The 18,340-nt window shown below is 46.0% G+C and overlaps 1 protein-coding gene across 1 annotated transcript in view; it reads right to left on the bottom strand.

The window, feature by feature from the left end:
• The window catches only part of pard3ba (par-3 family cell polarity regulator beta a), a 140,922-nt gene that overhangs the window by 82,794 nt on the left and 39,788 nt on the right, over positions 1-18,340 (bottom strand). The window contains exons 5-11 of the mRNA XM_083992248.1: positions 17,076-17,158; positions 13,409-13,495; positions 13,058-13,183; positions 11,413-11,858; positions 9,420-9,559; positions 8,217-8,345; positions 1,037-1,222 (exon numbers count right to left, since the gene is read on the bottom strand). Coding sequence (XP_083848374.1) covers positions 1,037-1,222; positions 8,217-8,345; positions 9,420-9,559; positions 11,413-11,858; positions 13,058-13,183; positions 13,409-13,495; positions 17,076-17,158 — 1,197 coding nt within the window. The remainder of the gene's footprint in view (positions 1-1,036; positions 1,223-8,216; positions 8,346-9,419; positions 9,560-11,412; positions 11,859-13,057; positions 13,184-13,408; positions 13,496-17,075; positions 17,159-18,340) is intronic.

The following is an 18,340-nucleotide window of genomic DNA, read 5'->3' as shown; positions in this document are numbered from 1 at the left end:
GGGTGGGGGGGGCAGATATTGAGGCCAAGTGGAGGAATCTCCAAAGTGTTGAAATGGGACGGGGTTTTTTTTTTCCTGATGCACTTACAACTTGAAGTGAGTGCTGAGTGATATAGATAAGTCGGCTGCTGATGTGAAGAGGCCGCGTGGGGTCGGCGGGGGAGTCAAAGGCCGAGGGAAGGGGGGGCGGCCTCGAAGAAAGACAGGAAATGAGACGGGGAGGTGAGAGGTGCGAAGGAAAAGGAGATAAGAGGAAACGTCAAGAAGGACATCAGAGAGACGGGAAAGAGGGTGGACAAAAAAAATAAAATAAACGACACTCCTGCTAAGCTCCTTAGAGAAAAAAAAACAAAAAAAACAAAAAAAAAAACACTTTTTGATTCAAGCGGTGGTTCTGGATACAATAATTCAAAGAACACACATCAGAGAGAAGACAGTACCGTGGCTCTTGAAAAGCTCATCTTCTCTCATTCCTATAAAGCTCTGAATTGTTCTGTGATGGCTGAAGCTTAATGAGGCGTTTTCAGACTTTATATTAAAAACCATGCAACAAGACTTGTAGACAAACCACAGTTACACATTTTCTGAGCATCCGAGATCTCAAAGTTTTTGCTTTTATTTAGTCTAAGTCGTCAGTGCTGTGGTAGTTTCTGCCTTAAGGGACTGATCATATTCACTTTTGTTGCTTTACACTGTTGGATGTATTTTCCCTCCTTCCTAAGCAGCTACTAGTTTCTATTCATTGTGTACATATATATTTTCTGTTTTTTTCTATATTATCATTGTTAGTCACTATTATTTTTATTAATTTTTTCATGTATTCTGATATCTTGTGCTTTTGTACATGAAATTGTAATATTAATATTATTATAAGGTGGAGGCTTCAAATAAGCCCACCGTGGTTTCATTATTACCTATCATGTTTTATGTGTATTCTTCTAAATTGTGTAAAATAAAGAACTGAACTGAATTGAATACAGTGTTATAGGTTTTTTCGATCCCAAAGGCCTCCAGGACTCCCGGATGTGTCCTTTACCTTGTAAGCGGCCCCTCCGTGGATGATGGACTTGATGAAGATGCCGAGGTCTTCCCCGGTCTCTCTGGACTTGTTGCCCTTCAGGCTGACCCCCAGGCCGGCGGAGCCCGACTCGTTGAGGGGGATCTCGTACATCAGCTGCTCCCTGCCGTCCTCCAGCACCTTACCGTTGGCTTCATCGCCTTTCTGAAAGAGGGAATAAAAGGAGTTTAGAGTTCAGATGTGTTCCTTTTCTTGACGTGTTTTGTTAAAAGATGAAGAAAAAGTGTTCATCCCTGCTCTACAACATAGCTGCTGTGTATAATTGCTTACAACTGAGGTAGGGCCAGCACATCTAATGCACTGACTGATAATACATGCTCCAGCATCCCACTGATTACACTCCACACCGAGAAACCAGACAAAAAAAAAAAAAAAAAAAAACGAGAAGTGAGAAGGGAGGAAAACGAATTAAAGATGGAAGATGACTGCGGGGAGGGGGGAAAAGCAAGTCGGTAAGAGAAAGGAAAAGAGGGAGAGGAGCAGGTGTTGTGTACTGGAAAGAGAGATGAAGGTGTAGTGAGAAAAAGAAGAAAGCTTCTGTAGAGAGGTTATTCCATTTGGAGATGAAAGGCGCAGACGGAGAGCGAGCCATTTCTAAAGGAAACATAATAACCTTTTCATACCTCCTCCTGGAGCACAGTGGGGGAGGGAGAGGGGGAGGAAGAGGAGGGGAGGAGAGTGGATGGAGGCGCAGAGGAGCATTTAAAAGTAATAACCCATCCCCTGAGGTACAGCCACTTCTCTCATTCACACACCCCCTCATCTCTCCCTCCTCACTCTTTACATTTCAACCTAATCTCTCAATCTTACTGTAGCTCTTCCTCCTCCTCCTCCTCCTCCTCCCCAGACTCCTCTTCCATCTCTGCTTTTCTTTCCACAGGTCTCTCCTCTCCCCTGCATCTCGCACCCACTCGCCCACTGCTATTTAATCTGGGGGGGGAAATGACCGTAGTGGCATCATGGCTCCAAAATTAGATGGAGGGGGTGGAAGTAGAAAAAAGAAAAAATGAAGGGAAGCAAAAGAGAGAAGGAAAATGTCTGTCATTAGAGGATGGAGAAATGGAGAGCAGGTTCAGTCACCCAGGGAGAAGAGGCTGTGCAGGGGGGAGGCACCTGAACGCCACTTCAAGCTTTATTTTTCTTTGCAGAAGAGCGATGGAAGGTTAAGAGGGTGTGTGAGCATGCATGTGTTAATATATCCGTTTATTTCTGCTCTTGTTGTTCTGCAGCTCAGTCCAGGAAATGAGATACAGAAAGACAACGGCCTCAAACTTTACTTTAGGTTTAGAAAGTAAGGAAAAGTCAAAGCGAGTTTTTTTTTTGTTGCAGGAATATGCATAAACATTAAACCAACCGTACCGGTTGTCACAGCTTTAAAGATCTGAGTACCACACCAGGATTGCGGGAGGCTTACATCAGGCATCTTGCCCGCCACTGAATCAGGAACCCGTGTTCACATTTCCCCTCTCATCATGACACAAGGACGGAGGATGTGGGAGGAAAATATGTCCTCCAGTCTAATTTTGCAAAAAAAAAAAAAAACTCACTGTGATCCTCCAGCCCCCCCAAAGTCTGTCTCCCTCTGTCAGCACTATTCTGCACTGCCTCGTCTACAGTAGGTGCTTAATTAAAACAACAGCCCGCTAAAGCCTGAAGGCCGGAGGAGACACGCTCAGCTCCAGAGTTTGAGTCAGAGCTCTAAAAGCCGCTGGGAAGCTAAAGGAGCAGAAACCAGGGAAGTCATAGTCTGCTTTGTCCAGGATCACAGAAGCTGCTTTTGTTTGGGTTCAAGGAATCAATGTTACCTGTTGATAGGAAACAAGACGTGAGCTTTATTAACTCCAGTCAAGTCCTGTCTTTAATTCTGGGACAAATTTAGAAGAAGTGATCATTTGCTTTTCAGGTAAAAGTTGTTCTGAGGACAAAAACGAAATATGCAATATAAGCTTACATCTGGAGAACATGATTTGTAGACTACAACTTCTCTATAGCATCATAATACTTCCTTTATGGGATGCTGAGACTCATTTGACTTTTATCCAAAAAATAAATAAATAAATAAAAGAATAAGAAAGAAGAAAAGCAGCTCCTGTGATTTGGATATTGCACCTACTGTATTGGCATTTTAATAATATAGTAGATCATCAGTGCACATCACTGAAATAGAACTGTGTGTGTGTATAAAACACCCGTGGGTGCACTCACTGCAACATCCTTGGTCCCGACTCTATCTCTGCCCTTATTTCCTGCCTTCTGTGTGCTGTCAAGTTCTTTCATTAAGATATTAAACTCCCTCAAAAAACCTCCCCAAGTTTTAACTTGAGTTCAGAGAAATGTAAATATCCCCCGCATGATAATAACTGAATAATAATTTGCATCTGATATGATTTTCTCCCTCAACTTTTCAACTCAAAGGGAACTCGTTTCAAAAGTGTAACTGCTGGACACGAGACGTCTCTGAAAGGTCCAGGCGTTTTAAAGATGTCAAGTTTATGCATCGCACTTGTCCAGGTTTTATAGAGTCCTGATTGGCTGCCAGAATCGATCGAACAAATGTGGAAACTGTGTTTCAGCGTGAAGCTCTGCACATTAACCACTCTTCAATCAACACTGTGGAGTAACAATAACAGAGATACATTTTTGATTTGATGGGGGGGACACTTGAGTCAATTGCACAAAACCAGAACCACATGATAGCAAAACAAGATAGACGTGGCCTTTAAAAGTCTATTTTCAGTCTGAGGCCAGACTTTCAGTCAGGGCTTATTTTTATCAACAAGACGATTCACTGTGCTGTTACTCAAAACCAGAGGAATTACAAAGACAATCTGCTATTTCCTGCTTGAGAGACACTTGAGAGGACTCGGGTGGCAACCTGGGAGGTTTTAAATACCTCTGTGATCTCGCTGCAACAACACACAAGGTGAAGGTGGCCGGATCAGAGCGCAGCAGGCTCTGGGAACAAAAAACCAACCGAACAGTGTTGGAAAAGTTATGAAAATAAAACCCGACGTGTTTGTTTGTTGTATCTCGCTGCCGATTCGAATCTATTTACACAACCAACTGGATCTCAGTGGTGGTCCAGAAGCAGGCACGCACCAATATCCCCTCTAATGCCCTTTCCTTGGGGGCAGATTGCGTCCCCAGGGTGGCTGAGACCCCATGGCTCCGTCCCCTCCTCCCTCCACTGTTCGCCCCGCAGCAATGGCTCTTTAACAAGCTTTTAGGCAGCAGAGAGACCACCCTCTTCAACACCCAAATGAGGAGACAAAAAGGCGCTTTCTCTTACCCCGGGGTGGGTGGCGCCTCGAGGAGGGGGTGATACACAGCGATTACACACAGAGCCTTTTGTCGCAGAGGATTTCTAAATGGGGGGTTTCAAAGCGGCGGGATTAGCGGTGAGAGCGACATTCAATTAAGATGAGATCTCGCCGCGCTCGACGGCGACGACGGAGCTGCCAATTAATCGCCTTAATGTCTGCTTCTCCTCCGCTCCACACCTTTACCTCACAATGAGGAGAAAGGAAAAGTAAAATGACTGATGGAGGGATAATGCTGGCGTGTGGTGGAGGGGGAGGGAGGAGTAGGAACAGGAGTGACAAGAGGAGAAGAACCTTGAAGGAAAGGAAGTGAGGGATGGATGCTGTGTGGATGAAAAGAAGACAAGAGAGGAGGAGCGGAGGGAGAACAAACAGCAACACAGCAAAGTCACGTTCTGCCCGGCGGCCTCCTCTTCCTGTGGACCGGCCTGGGCCTGAGGGTCGACCATGTGCAGGGTGACCCCTCCATCCTGTCCTTGGCAAACTCAGGATAATTCTGCCACGGTGACACACTTTCTCTAACACAAACACACAGTAAAACGAAGGAAAAAAAAACTCTCCACATCTGAGTATCTCTCCAATCTCGAAACAAAACGAGGCCTCGTGAAATAATGAGAGCGCCGAGCAATGGAGACGCAGAAATGCTGACAGGAATGAAAGTGTGATTAGGAAGTTATCACTTTTTAATTACTTATGGTGTGTGAGAGAGCACAGGAGATGGGCTAGACAATCAGAGTCCTTTTGTATCCGCATAATGAGTCTAATTTGAAGGCTTTATTGTTATTCTTATGACTGAAAGAGACCACTCTGCCGAGCGCTTTCACAGAACCGCACGCTGTAGTACATGGAACATCAATACTATTGAAACTAATCAATCAGTAGTGCAGCTAGTTTTTTATTAAAAATATATATCTACTTTACTTACACAATGGAGATACAAGAGAGCAGGAGTGTGGGAGCTGGCAGCAGGCTGCGGCAGTAAATATAGAAACCAGACCTCTCAACCACGTGAGCCCAGTTCAAACTGCTGTGTCATCGAGTGCTGAAGGTTCCTTTGGCAAAACACTGATCCCTGACCTGCTGACCTCTGACCTGCTGCTGGCTCTCAGTCAACAAGTGCTGTACATGATCAAGTTTATTCTCACTGACACAAACACTTGTCGGCCACAGTGGCTGCAGAGCTGCAGGGCTGTTGATCCTGAGAGGCTGAACGTTAACAATTTGGTGATTCTCTGAGTTGTTATTCCACCGTCAGGAGGTTGACATTTATTGTTTTTTTTATCGTCACCCTCAAGGCAAAATTTCAATCTCCTCTTTGACTTGGAGACATTTCTTTTCTATAAATACAAAATAATGAAAAATACAGCTTCATAGAGCTGCTACAGCATCGACGTAGACACTCAATCTTAAACTTTTAAATCTGCCAAATGTTAAAATCTTAAAGTTCCTCTCTTTACAGAAGTGTTCAAACCTGTTGAACACAGTTTCAGACGTTCAGTCTGTTGGACTTTAGTATAATCTCATCTTCACTAAGTGGGAATCGGATGTTTTGACCCGAGTCCTGTTAATCCCGTGCTCAGGATCCAAACAATAACAGGGTTAATTAACTGCACTTTCTGTAGGTGGCCCGCAGGCCAAAAAAACCTAATGAGCATTGACAAGAAAGCTGCACTGAGGAGGATTTCTCAGGATTAAACCCTGGAACAGGAGCAGCGGTGTTCACTGGTACGCTGAATATCAACAGGTAAATAACCTGATGATAAAAACAAACCGTCTGATATTGTTGTTTTTTTGTATTCCAATAAACCAAAGATCTCCTATCATGTGCACGTCTGCAGCCCAGACAAAATGTTCCTGGAGAAAAACCAAATTAAACCTTGATATATGCAACGAGCTGAGATTCATTATCTGTGGCAGCAACAGCGAGGTTAGCCAAGAAAAACTTAAAATTGCAATTCAGCCAATTAATCTCAGCAGCTACTGGATGTAAAATGGAGATAATGAACTAGTGATTTGCATTTGATGGTTATTTGAACAAATATGACCGTAGCGCTGTAGGTACATAAAGGGATTTCTTTTTTTTTGACTAGATATTGTAGCCTCTAAAACCTGCATACATATTCATGAGCAGACAGACACACGGACAAACAGGTCGTCCTGCGACAGAAGAGGCAGATGGCCGCCTCGGCTTAATGCGTCTCCATCATCATTACATCTTTTGTGTGCAGCCGAATCGTCGGGAGCCGCTCGTCGCTAAGTTCCCCACATTAATGTTCACGACAATTTACAAATGGAGAGAGAGAGGGAGAGAGAGAGATTACAATAGACGAGGGGAGAGAATGAAAAGGTGAGGATTTCATTTTTTGCTGTTGGTGTTGCTTCTTGTGACGCTCACTAGTATTAGCTTGTGTGTGTGTGTGTGTGTGTGCGTGTTTGCATGAGCTCATTTGACAACTTTTTTAATGAAGAACTTTTTCTCTGTGGTCCTTTCTTCATCTGTGTATTTTTGTAATCCTTCGCTTTTTGAGGGTCGGCACATCTAAACTCAACAACACAGCAGCTCAAGCGTGCCTCTCCAGTTTGTGTATGTGTGTGTGTGTGTGAACGTGTGTGTGCGTGTGTGTGTGTGCCTATGGCACATCAAACTGTCTTTGAGGTGGAGGACTGTGCTGGAGATAAGGGCCAGATCTCACGGGGCACCAGTAACTTCAACAGCCTGGATAGAGACAGGACTGAAAGCCCTCTCTCACCCCCCCACCCTAACCCCCTCCTCCTCCTCTCTCTCACTCTCTCTCTCTCTCTTTAAGCCTCCTCTAATGCACAAATACAAGCAAGTGTTAGATGAAGACTGTAGAGGCTCTTCAAAGTCACTTGTTATGCCAAGACTGCTGGGCCATTAATGAGGGCAAACTATTTTCGGAAGCAGTAACTCGGCTGTTTAAAGCTCGTGTGATGTGTTGGTCTGTGCACACGCGTGTGTGAGAAAGAGAGAGCACATGTGTTCAAGTTTTTTTTTTTTTTAATCAAGGACTAGGTGTTTAGGAGTTTGTGTGTGTTCGTGTGTGTGTGTGGACTCTAGGTGTGAATATGCATCAGTCACTACAAAGCCCTGCGTGCCTTTCTCACAGCTCTTTGAAGTAAAGGAAAGGGAATAATCAGAATAACCACAGAGGACAGAGGGGAGAGAATAGAGGTGCACGGGCGAAAACATGATTTGCAGAGAGCAGGAGACTTCCAAGGGGCCACCTGGCTGTGTATGTGTGTTTAAAAGTGTGTGTTTATTGATAAAACGTCCCCCCGTGAGGCGCAGTCAAACCGTGTCTCTTTCACAGCCCCCGACAGAGACAGAGACCCCTGACCCCGTCGGCCGCTTACAGGTAAACGGTCACTTAACACCCGCGGCATGTCGACATGCGCGGACATGCTCGCGCGCTTCCTGCGGGGCCGCTGTGGCCTGCGTGTGCGACTTCCTCTGGCATCGCTGTGTCAACAAACCAGAGTGGGACAGGAAGGACGGAGCGCGGCGTTCCGAGGCGAAAGGGCACGGAGGTAAAACACGGGAGAGGGGGGAAAAAAGCAAAAGTGGCACAATGTGCAGGAAATGTTAAAGAAAAGAGAAGCGCACATGAAGAGGAGGGGAAAGGAAAAAAAAAAAAAAGAAAACATGCGCCCACCACGGAAGATAAACGATCAACAAAAGCTGCAGAAGTTGACTGACAGACAAAAGAGGAAGAGAGGCTGGGCGGTGTGTGAAGGTGCAGCCGGCGGGGCGAGGACACGGATGCTGTGTTTTTGTGTGTGTGTTCGTGCTCTCCTACCAGTTCTCGAGGCAGGAAGATGTCCTCCTGCCGCGCCACCACCACACACACGTTCTCCCCCTGCTTGGTGCTGCGCAGCATGCCCACCAGCTCCTCCTGGCTACGGCCCGCCATGTCCACTCCATTCACCTACACACATACACAGAAAGAAAGAAAGCACACATACACACAGGAGCAGATTAAAGCCAAGTCTGCTATCCTCTGGCTGAGCTCCACTAACATCAGAGAGCATCTTCTGCATTTTAAGGGTCATTTCACCCTAAATGAAAAACATATTTTCAGACGTGCCTCTAATGATCTAATGATTATGTGCCATTTGTCTGGTTTTTGAGGTGTTTGTGGTTTCAGCCTCAGAGACAATTTCATAGGGACTATTTGATCCAGGGCTCTCAAGTTTTGAACTTAGCTTGGAGTGACATTTCTTTCTTTCAAAGGGGAGGGGGGCAGAGGAAGTGTGGAATTTGGATAAAAAAGATCAAAAAGCCCCAACTTTGAATTGAATTAGCCTACTGACATAGGCTAAATACATTTTCCATGATATTCTAAGTCTCCCAGACCGTTGATATGTACCGTAAATACAAGAAAAGAAATAGAAAAAAAAACATGGTCCGATCCGACCCGGGTTATTAAATGTTTTCGAGCATTAATGCCCATAGGACTGATTGAACTGAGAGCCCTGAGTGACTCCATGGGAGACGTACTGTATGTGCTTGATTCCTGCCGGTTGCATAGTGATAGCGGTGCGCCAGAGAAATTTATATTATAATTTTTTTTTCAGCGTGAGAAATACAACGTGTGGTGGGAGTGCGTGACAAAAGAGCGAACGGAGTGACTGTCACGCTCCATGTGTGAGACTTGAGAGGCCTGTAGTTCCTCTGCAGTGTTTCCTGTTTTACTTGTTCTAGTGATGCAGACCAAAACTGTTAACGTCATCAGACACCACTAAAGAGAACAAAGAAATATTTTAGTAATCAGTCAGTTCCAAAGAGATGATGAGTCTCATGTTCATATTTCCTTTTGGCATCGAAACTAAAGTCATTCTCAAACACAGTTGCATCTGGCCTTTGTGTAATTCCTCTGTTTAACCAGCAGAGGTGCCGTTCATGTTCTTGCTCCTGCTGCTGCTGCTGCTGCTGCTGGTGATGATGATGATGTCCTTGTTGCTGTGACTGCTGGTTGTCAGCGGGTTGAGGTCTGTCTTACCTCCAGGATGCGGTCTCCGGGCTGCAGGCGACCATCTTTGATAGCGGCTCCTTTCTGCAGGATGTTCTTCACCAGGATCGGCCCTGGCTCGTGGGCCGAGGAGTCCCGGGTTACCACGGTGAAGCCCAGACCTTCTGCGCCTGCGGAGACAAAGCAGTGTGCGTCACAGTGTGCGTTAGGGATGTCAGTCCCCCTGCAGACGAGACTTAATTATGAATTTTATGACTTTTTAATTTCGTTTTAATTGAATTTTCCCTCTTGTCTCCCTATTCTGTCACTTTCTCCTTTCTGTCTCCTTCTCCACTCGCCCCTCTTCTCCTCTTCCCTCTCTCATGTCCTGCTGAAGCCAATCTGCGGTTTTAGCATCATCCTCCACATTAACTACTGTTTAAGTGCCTGTTTTCCTCTGGGGGTTAGATGCCTGGCTCAGCCTCTGAGCCGCCAGGAGAAGGCTTCTCTCCTCGCCGGATTAGACAGACTCTGCCTTTAATTTCACGTGTGAGCAGGCCTAACGGTGGCTGATGAAGGGAGGTAGAGGGAGAAGATGGAGGGAAGGTGGAGGGGGGGCGGCGGGAAGAGAGAGAAAAAGAGAAGGAAAGAGAGAGGGAGAGAGATAAAGCAACCTGAGAAATATTATTCTCTTTTCTAGCCTCCCTCCCCGGGGAGGCGACGTGATTTCCACAAAGATTCTCCTTGTGCATGTGATCCTACGTTTATCTGTGTGTGTATACATTTACAAGTGTGTGTGTGTGTGTTTCTGGGGCCACACACCCACAGACACACACACGCACGCACGAGCCATCAACCCCCAGAGCCTCCACCCTCTCCCTTTTTCACGGCCTCACAAGCCCCAAGCCATGAGTGAAATGTGCCACGCTCTGTGTGCAAGTGTCTGTCTGTGTGTGTATGTGTGTATGTGTGTGTGTGTGTATGTGAGTGTGCGCTGGGAGAGCAAAGCCGGCGTGGCATACTAAAGGCGGTGAGCGATGCTATCTGGTCTCCAAGCTAAGCCTCTGCCTGCCCTACATTAGCGCACCTAAACCTCGCCGCCTGTCAATCACGGTGAGAAAGAGCCTGTTGCCAGGGGAGAGGGTGTTAGAAACCCCATAATATCCTCCACTCTGATCTTGCATCAGGTGAAAAGGATAGTGGGGGGGGAAAATCAAACAAAAGAAGGATGGGGGGGAAAGGAGAAGAAAACAGGAGAATGAAAAGGTGCCGGGAAAAGAAAGAAACTAACAATAAAACAGCTGAATGGAGCTTAGAGCCGAGGCTGGAGAGTGCAGAGCCCAATTTCTTCTATTCTTTCATCTGGGTTCCTTCTCGTTTCCTCTGGGCACCTGTAGCATGCATGTGTCGGTGTGCGCATGTAACGCGTTTACAGCTTTCCTCTCAATGCCCTGTAATGCTGCAGCTTGCTACGACTGAGCCCGTTCACACTAGTGCTACGAAGCTATTCCCATGCTATCGACACATCGCTGCTGCGGCGCCGATGTGTTTTAGAGGGATGAGAGATAAGGCGGCGGGGAAGTCAGACTGATTCAGCGTGGGTTAAAGTCTAAAAGCAAAACAACCAGACAACCAGCGTGTACGGCCATCCCACAAGATAAAAAAAAGAAAAGAAAACATCATCACAGGAGGGATATTTTCAACATGGGCGACTACTGCTTTCAGTGGTGCAGAGCTTTTTATGAGAGTCTGTGTGAAAAAGGCTGAATTTGATAAATCAATCATTGGTGGTGGAGGCCAATACAACACCCAGGACGCCCAATTACATGAGAAAAACAAGCCTGGAGATAAAAAACTATAAATAAGAATAGATGTGCTCAAAAAGACCATGTGGATTATCTAGAGTCTTGACAACAGTTCCCCTGAGAGTGACGAGGAAGTAGAGGAAGAAGAATTAAATGTAACAACAAAAACAACGATTATTGTCGCTTGTAATTCAGAAACTGAAATCATTCTCCAACTTTGAAGGGAGGCGAACGTTCACCTTTCTTCAGGTCGATCTTGATCCGCTTGCCGCCCTTCTTGCTGGTGAGGTTGGCCAGGCCGGGCGTGGCGGGGCCCTGGCCGACCAGCGGGCTCCTGGGCGTCGGCGAGGAGCTGGCTGCTCTGGCTGGAGGGGTCGGCGAGCCTCGTTCCAGGGAGCCGTGCCCGGACCGGTTCTCTGCAGCTGGCTCCGGGGTCCTGGAGCGGGCGTCGGGCCGCCTGGCGTCCGGCTTGGTGCCGGGTTTGGGCTCCGGCTTGGGCTCCGGCTGGTGGTCGTTTTTGGCGCGGGCGACCATCGGACTCTTCGTCTTTGGGAAGGGGTCTTTGCCGTCGCCGGTGAAGAGCTGACCTATCAGGCTCTTCTCATAGCGCACCTTGTTGGCGACGGGGAGGACCTCCACGGAGATGCTGGAGGAGGACATGGCCTGGCGGAAGACTTCCTGTGCCCTAGAAGAAGAAGTGAGGAAACGAGCATTAACATTTATGACACTGGATATACTATCATTCTGAGCTCACAGCTATTGAAAAATAAAAGAAATTAACACAAAAAAAAGCCGGAGAAAGTCAAGCAGCACGCAGGAGGAGAACACAGACGATTGGAAAGCAGAGAACGAGCGGAGTGAATGAGGCTTGTGTGTCGTTAATGGAGCTGTATTTCAATTTGGATCAACCACAGACCGACTCCTCCAGCTGGTTTGGGACACTGCGGTCCCCATCAGATGGAGGAGACCTTACAGCAAATTCCTATTGCAGCTTTAATAGACCACTATCAGCACAACACGCACACAGCACGGTCCACACAGTGGGACGCAGTTAAATGGACCTGTTCGGTGAGGACGGAGGAAATAAAGGAGAAGAGCAGGGACCAGGAGATTGGAGGCGGGGTGGAGGGAAAATTAGGAAAAGGAGGGACACACACACACATGCACACACACACAGAGATACACACATACACTCTTTTGTGAGAGCAGATGTGGTGGAGAGATAGGACAGCTAGAGAATGAGGATTTGTGTTTGGCTGATAGAAGAGACACTGAGTGACAGGTGAGGTGTCTCTCTACAGTGGTGGCTGCTGAGTGGGAGAAAAAACACACACACACAAAAAAACACACACACAAATAAAGAGTAAGATTTTCCTTTCCTGCTTTAGGCTCTTTTGTTTTAGTTCAGCAACACATACTGTACAGTAATACACTCTGTATTCCAAGGCGTTTTTCATCTCCTCCCTCTCCTACTAACCATGTCTTTCCAACCACACAGCAGACAGATGGATGGTGGATTAGTTCAAAAAGATGTTTGTGTACAGCAAACCAATAACTGGAGAAAGAGCGAGGACGTCCACGAGGGAGGATATTCTAATTTGATCCCAAAAAACAACCCATTAAAAGATATCACTTGAATTCTTCTGCATTCGTTATTATATCTTGAGCGCTTGTTGAAAGCTAAACAGTGTAGATTCAGTGAAGGGATTGGGAAAGGATTCAGATTTAATCAGCAGCTTCAATTCTGGACTCGGATTTGATAAAACGCTATTTAAGTCTATGGCCTTGTTTGTGCCTGATCCAATATTTGCATTTTGCTCGCTCTGACACAGATGCAGACGTAAACACGCAGCCTCGGGCTTCATCCGCGCTCTGCACACTCACTGAGCAAAGGTCTTGTCCTGGAGTGGTGTGTCGTTGATTTGGACGATGCACTCGTCCTCCTGGAAGATCTTCTCTCTCTTGGTGCGGCTGCTTTCCTCTATTGCTTTAATGTGAAGGCCCAGGGTCCTTGCAACACACAACACACACACAACACACACACAACATGGAGGTAAACACATGTATGATGACATGCCAGCACTTGAATTTTTTATGCATTTCTACGAGTCAACATTGCCATCTGCCTTTTCCTATGAAGGCCTGGTTGATTACAAGTGGATGTGAGCATGTAGCTGTGTTCTACAAACTCACACGTGTGTTTGTGCGTCTGTGTGTGTGTGTAAGTGTGTTTACCGTCCACTGAGAGAGGAGCAGTAAGGGACCACATGAATCCCCAGCGGTCCTCGGTCACCTGGAAACTCCACTGTCTTCGTCAGGGCGCTGTAGACAACGACAAATAAACACATGCATATAAATATATTGAAAATTAGGGTGTGCATAAAGTGTATCACAATCATGAAATCAATAATACACACATTGCACACACACTTTCCATGTGCAAGCTCTTCAAAATCCATTTGCATTTTCCTCCAGGCTACATAGATAGGGACACAAATGAGCTTACAGGTACCTGCCAAAAATCACAACAATGTGTGTGTGTGAAGCTAGGACACAGGTGCACAGCTACTTCAACCTTTATCTACCTGCCTCTCCACCACCCAATCTAGCCGGTGGATATAGAAGAAAAAAAAAGAAGAAGAAGAAGAGAACAGGAGATAAAAGAGGGAGAGAGATAGAGGGGCAGATAGAGATGAAACAGAATGAGCTTCTCTAATAATCTCTGCAGAGGCTTGAACTGTGGCTTTTAACGGCAGATAAACAAGGACAGTGCTACTGAAGATAAACAGGAAGTGGGGCTGCTTTTGATATTGGACGGCTAACAGAGGGGACCTGCATGACGGGGGAATGGGAATAGGAAGATCACAGAGAGCAACAATCCCAGGCTGCATGCTTCGCTGTTCGAATGCACACATGCATCACTACAATTAGAAATCAGACAGTGTAACACGAGTGTTACAAGTAACAAGAGTTTCAAATGTGGTTTTGTACCTTTTGTTACATAAGAAATTTCATTTTGTTTCATCATTTTTGACAAAAAAAACGTCAAAAAAACTCATCCTCACAACATAGCTAACACTAATGAAGGTTTAACTAAATATTTATCAATGTATTTAGATTTTTTTTCTTTTTAATAATTAAAGACACAATATCTAAATTCTTTCAACACAAAAGTTTCTGTCAAATGAATTCTATGAACAATAAGAAATAAGAAAACATCTCTACTTTTTCCAAGAAGAGATCTGCTCCTTTCAAAAGTTTTTTCCTGAATTAATCCTGTTTGGATTTATCATAACAGAGACAGCCGCCTCGCTTGAAGAAAAAAGGAAGCAAAAATGTGACTTTCATAGGAGTTTTCACTCAACTTTAAAAGTGTTTGCTTTTTAGAAGTGAATTTCATCAAAAGAAGAAGAAAAAAAGCAAACAGATCCATGCAGGAGTTCATGCACAGAGTTCAACACTAAGTGACCCCTGTGCTCTCTGCATGACAAGGCTCAGAGGTGTGTGGGGATCGAACGCAGTTCAGAGCTGCAACAGGCCGTCAGTGTCAGCCAGCGTCACTCCGGACCAGCTGCTGCTAAAGGTCTGCTGGGAGATGTGGGAACATAATACATAATAGCTCACAAGAGCAATCACACAAAGAAGGAGTTTTTCTCCAGAGTTTCCCAGCAAAGATTTTTTTTTTTCATAAAGTTACAGAAAAAAGGAATAATGAGGCGTCTGTGAGTTAAAGAAAAAAGGCAAACATGTCTGAGAACAAAAGCAGTGAAGTTCAAGGTTTATGTGCTTCTTCCTACACGAGCACCAAGGACTAGGTGGGATCATTATAACACACTCCTCTGTCACTGTCACCCTGCTCTCGTTAACCTCTGCCAGGGTCACACATGTACTGTACACACAAACACACACACACACACATCCAATTTGCATTCTTATTGCTACATCTATTGCACGCTCACAAACACCATCAGTCACATTCCCTTAAATTGAATTCACAGATACACACATGCATCAAATTTACATCTATTAGGGAACACAGTTACATCTAAATTACACATGCACACACACAAACACACAATCAAGCATGCATTCACACACTCACACGCACGCAAAAAGACAGCCTTGACTGATGTACATGTATTCACACAGTATCACACACACACACACTCACACAGCCCATTTACATTCATATAAAAAACAAGCGGCGGCACAAACAAGCTCATCAGGGGCAACCATAGCTTGTTAGCGCTGCACGCTTATATGCAGAATAGCTCCGCTCACCCATTTTAGTATCCCACTGACACAAACACAAACAAACAGTCGTTCCACAGGAGGGAGGGAAGGGGGGAGAGGGAGAGAGGGAGTCGAGGGACGATGGGACGGATGAAAAGAGCAACGAGGAGTGAGACAGATGGAGCTCCCACTCTTGGTTGACTTCCTCTACATCAACGGAGGCCGAGTGCCTAACAAACTCGCGGCCGGGACTCGCTGAGAACCGTGGCCCCCGCTCGCTCACCGTGGCTCCTTCCACTGCCAACCATCTGTTACCATGGCAAACTATCTGTGAGAGCCGTGCCTCCATTGTATCACAGTGCTGTCAAGACACCGCTGTACTGTAAAATGCTGAAAAATCACCATCTGTCATTCCAGCCGAGTCTCCTCCCGAGCAGCTGAGTTCACCTCCGCACTTGTTTTTAAAGGGAGATAAAAAAAAAAAATAAAAAAAAGAGAGAAAAAATTCCTGAGTGGGGAATCATTTGGCTGCCTAGGGTGTCGCTGATTTATCTGCACTCTCGTCACGGCCCTGTGCCGGACGAGACAGGTGAAGGGGGCTGTGATGGAGGGGGTTAATTGTTGCCATGGCGACTGCGTGACTGACAGCCTGGAGAAATGAAGATAAAACTCCCACACTGCCAGAAGGTTTTGTGAGTGGCGTGCCCAAAAACAAAGGTGCAGGTTGCCATGGTGAGGTGCCTGGAGCACACCCACATACAGGTCACCTGTACGCACACGTGCACACACACGCACACACACATATGTACACAAGTGAGTCTAGCTTTAACAGGTAGTGTGTGTGATTCTGCTGATACACTGGAGTTTTAGTTTTAATGCGCAGCTACAAAACTGTTCACTAGATGGTGATTGACAGAAAGCTATTATAAAGGAAATGTGATTTTGTAAATTATGAATAGAAAGGTGCCAGTTCCCCAAAAAACATCCTGTTAACGTGTCCTATCAGATTCACATACAGCAGGTGTAGCCTACTGCACTGCATGAGGGTTATTATCTGTCATTATGTAATGGATAGTGAGTAGAATTTAGTTTCTCCAGTCAGATACAAAATGCTGTTCTCAAAATTTGACAAGATGTAAAACACGATCAGCAACACTTGTCCGGCTGATGTGGGATCTGTGAGGTCTCTGGTACTGACAGAAGCTGCTCAATTCAATCCAATAAACTCCATTAGTCCCCAGGGGGAAATTGGGTTTGAACCAACAGAAGTGGCTCAGACTGACTCTGAAGAATCTGATGATTAATCCAAAGACAAATTAGGATATTGATAGATCATAAAAATCTATTGGTGTAATGGAAAACACATTGTATTGGTCTGTTGTAACAACTTTGAAAATTATTATAATACGCACTATTCATCCTGTTCTAAACTCACACAGATAAGAGACAATATTTATCCCATCATGTCATGGGACACATCCAGTCACACACACATACACACACACACTCTTATACACACTGTTTAATCCAGTCAGTGTCAGGCTGTCAAACAAAGACCTGGATGTTAATCCTAGACACCGTCCCTGCATCACACGCTGCATCTATGAGCTGTCTGAAGCTGTAACAAATGCACACACACCTGCACTCACACACTCACTCACACACTTACTTGTAGTTGACCGGGCTCATTTTGGCGGGGGGTTTGTCCGTGTGCAGTCGGTCCAGAGCTCCTTTCAGTACATCACTGACCTCCTGTAAACACAACACAAGATTTAGTTAAACAAGGTGACAACGGGCCAATCAACACTCTCCTGCTTTGACATTAAACCAACGGCGAAGCAGGAAGAGGCCAAAACCATCTAACGCCGCCATCAATCACCTCTGAGGACGGTGACGAGAGAACGACCGCCGGACCACGAGACGCTGTCCTTCCTCCCTTCACTCTGTCTGTGTATGTTTCTATCTATCTATCTATCTACCTCTCCCCCCTCCCCCTCCTCCCTCCATCCCTCTGCCCTGTGTCAGGCAAGGCTCTCTATTTTTAAGTCGGCGAAAATCAACAACTGCGGGGCAAACAAAAAAAAACAAAAAAAGGAAGATGGAGATGGAGAGACAGAGTGTGGGAAGAAAGACAAGACTACAGCGGCGGTGGCGGCGGCAAACTGTTGCGAGACGCTCAAACACACTCGAGGGGTCGGAGAGAGGAATTGTCCCAAATCGCTAAAGACAAGAAGGGAGCAATTAGGTCCTTCTGCCCTGTCACTTTCATTGTGTCACCACCAGTACTAATGGCTACAAAGATCCCGCCCACCAGCTTGCTCCTTAGCAACCCCCCCGCCTCCCCTCCTCATCCACACCCGTGTCCCTGGTGGACCCTCTGTCACACACAGCACATATATATGCTTTATAGCACACACACATCCTGCAAATACTAACACCACACGTTGGCTGTGGAGCTGCAAACATAAAGAAAAAAGTGTGTTTTTGAATACACACAAGCACATACACACATATGCTGCCTGCACAAATGGTGACCCACTTATCTGGGCAGTGCGAGATTACCCCACAATAGAGATGTGTGTGTGTGTGTGTGTGTGTGTGTGTGTGTGTGTGTGTGTGTGTGTGTGTGTGTGTGTGTGTGTGTGTGTGTGTGTGTGTGTGTGTGTGTGTGTGTGTGTGTGTGTGTGTGTGTGTGTGTGTGCGGGGGCAGAAAGATGAGCTGGAGGCTCCATTGTTGCTGTGCATCTTCCCGCACCGCCATTAGCCGACGCACAACGAGCAACACGGGCTTCTCCTCCTCCTGCGCACACACACAGACACACACATCCCTCCTCATCCCATCACGACCTCTGGGAACACAAGAGGCAGCGCAGGTGAACACAACACATGTACACACACATCAAAAAACAAACAAACACTCACACTTGTACATTC

Source organism: Trachurus trachurus (assembly GCF_905171665.1).
Source record: "Trachurus trachurus genome assembly, chromosome: 2".
NCBI classification, from domain to species: Eukaryota; Metazoa; Chordata; class Actinopteri; order Carangiformes; family Carangidae; genus Trachurus; species Trachurus trachurus.
Note: the sequence above shows the minus strand (reverse complement) of the source record. Positions and strands in the feature narration are given on the sequence as shown.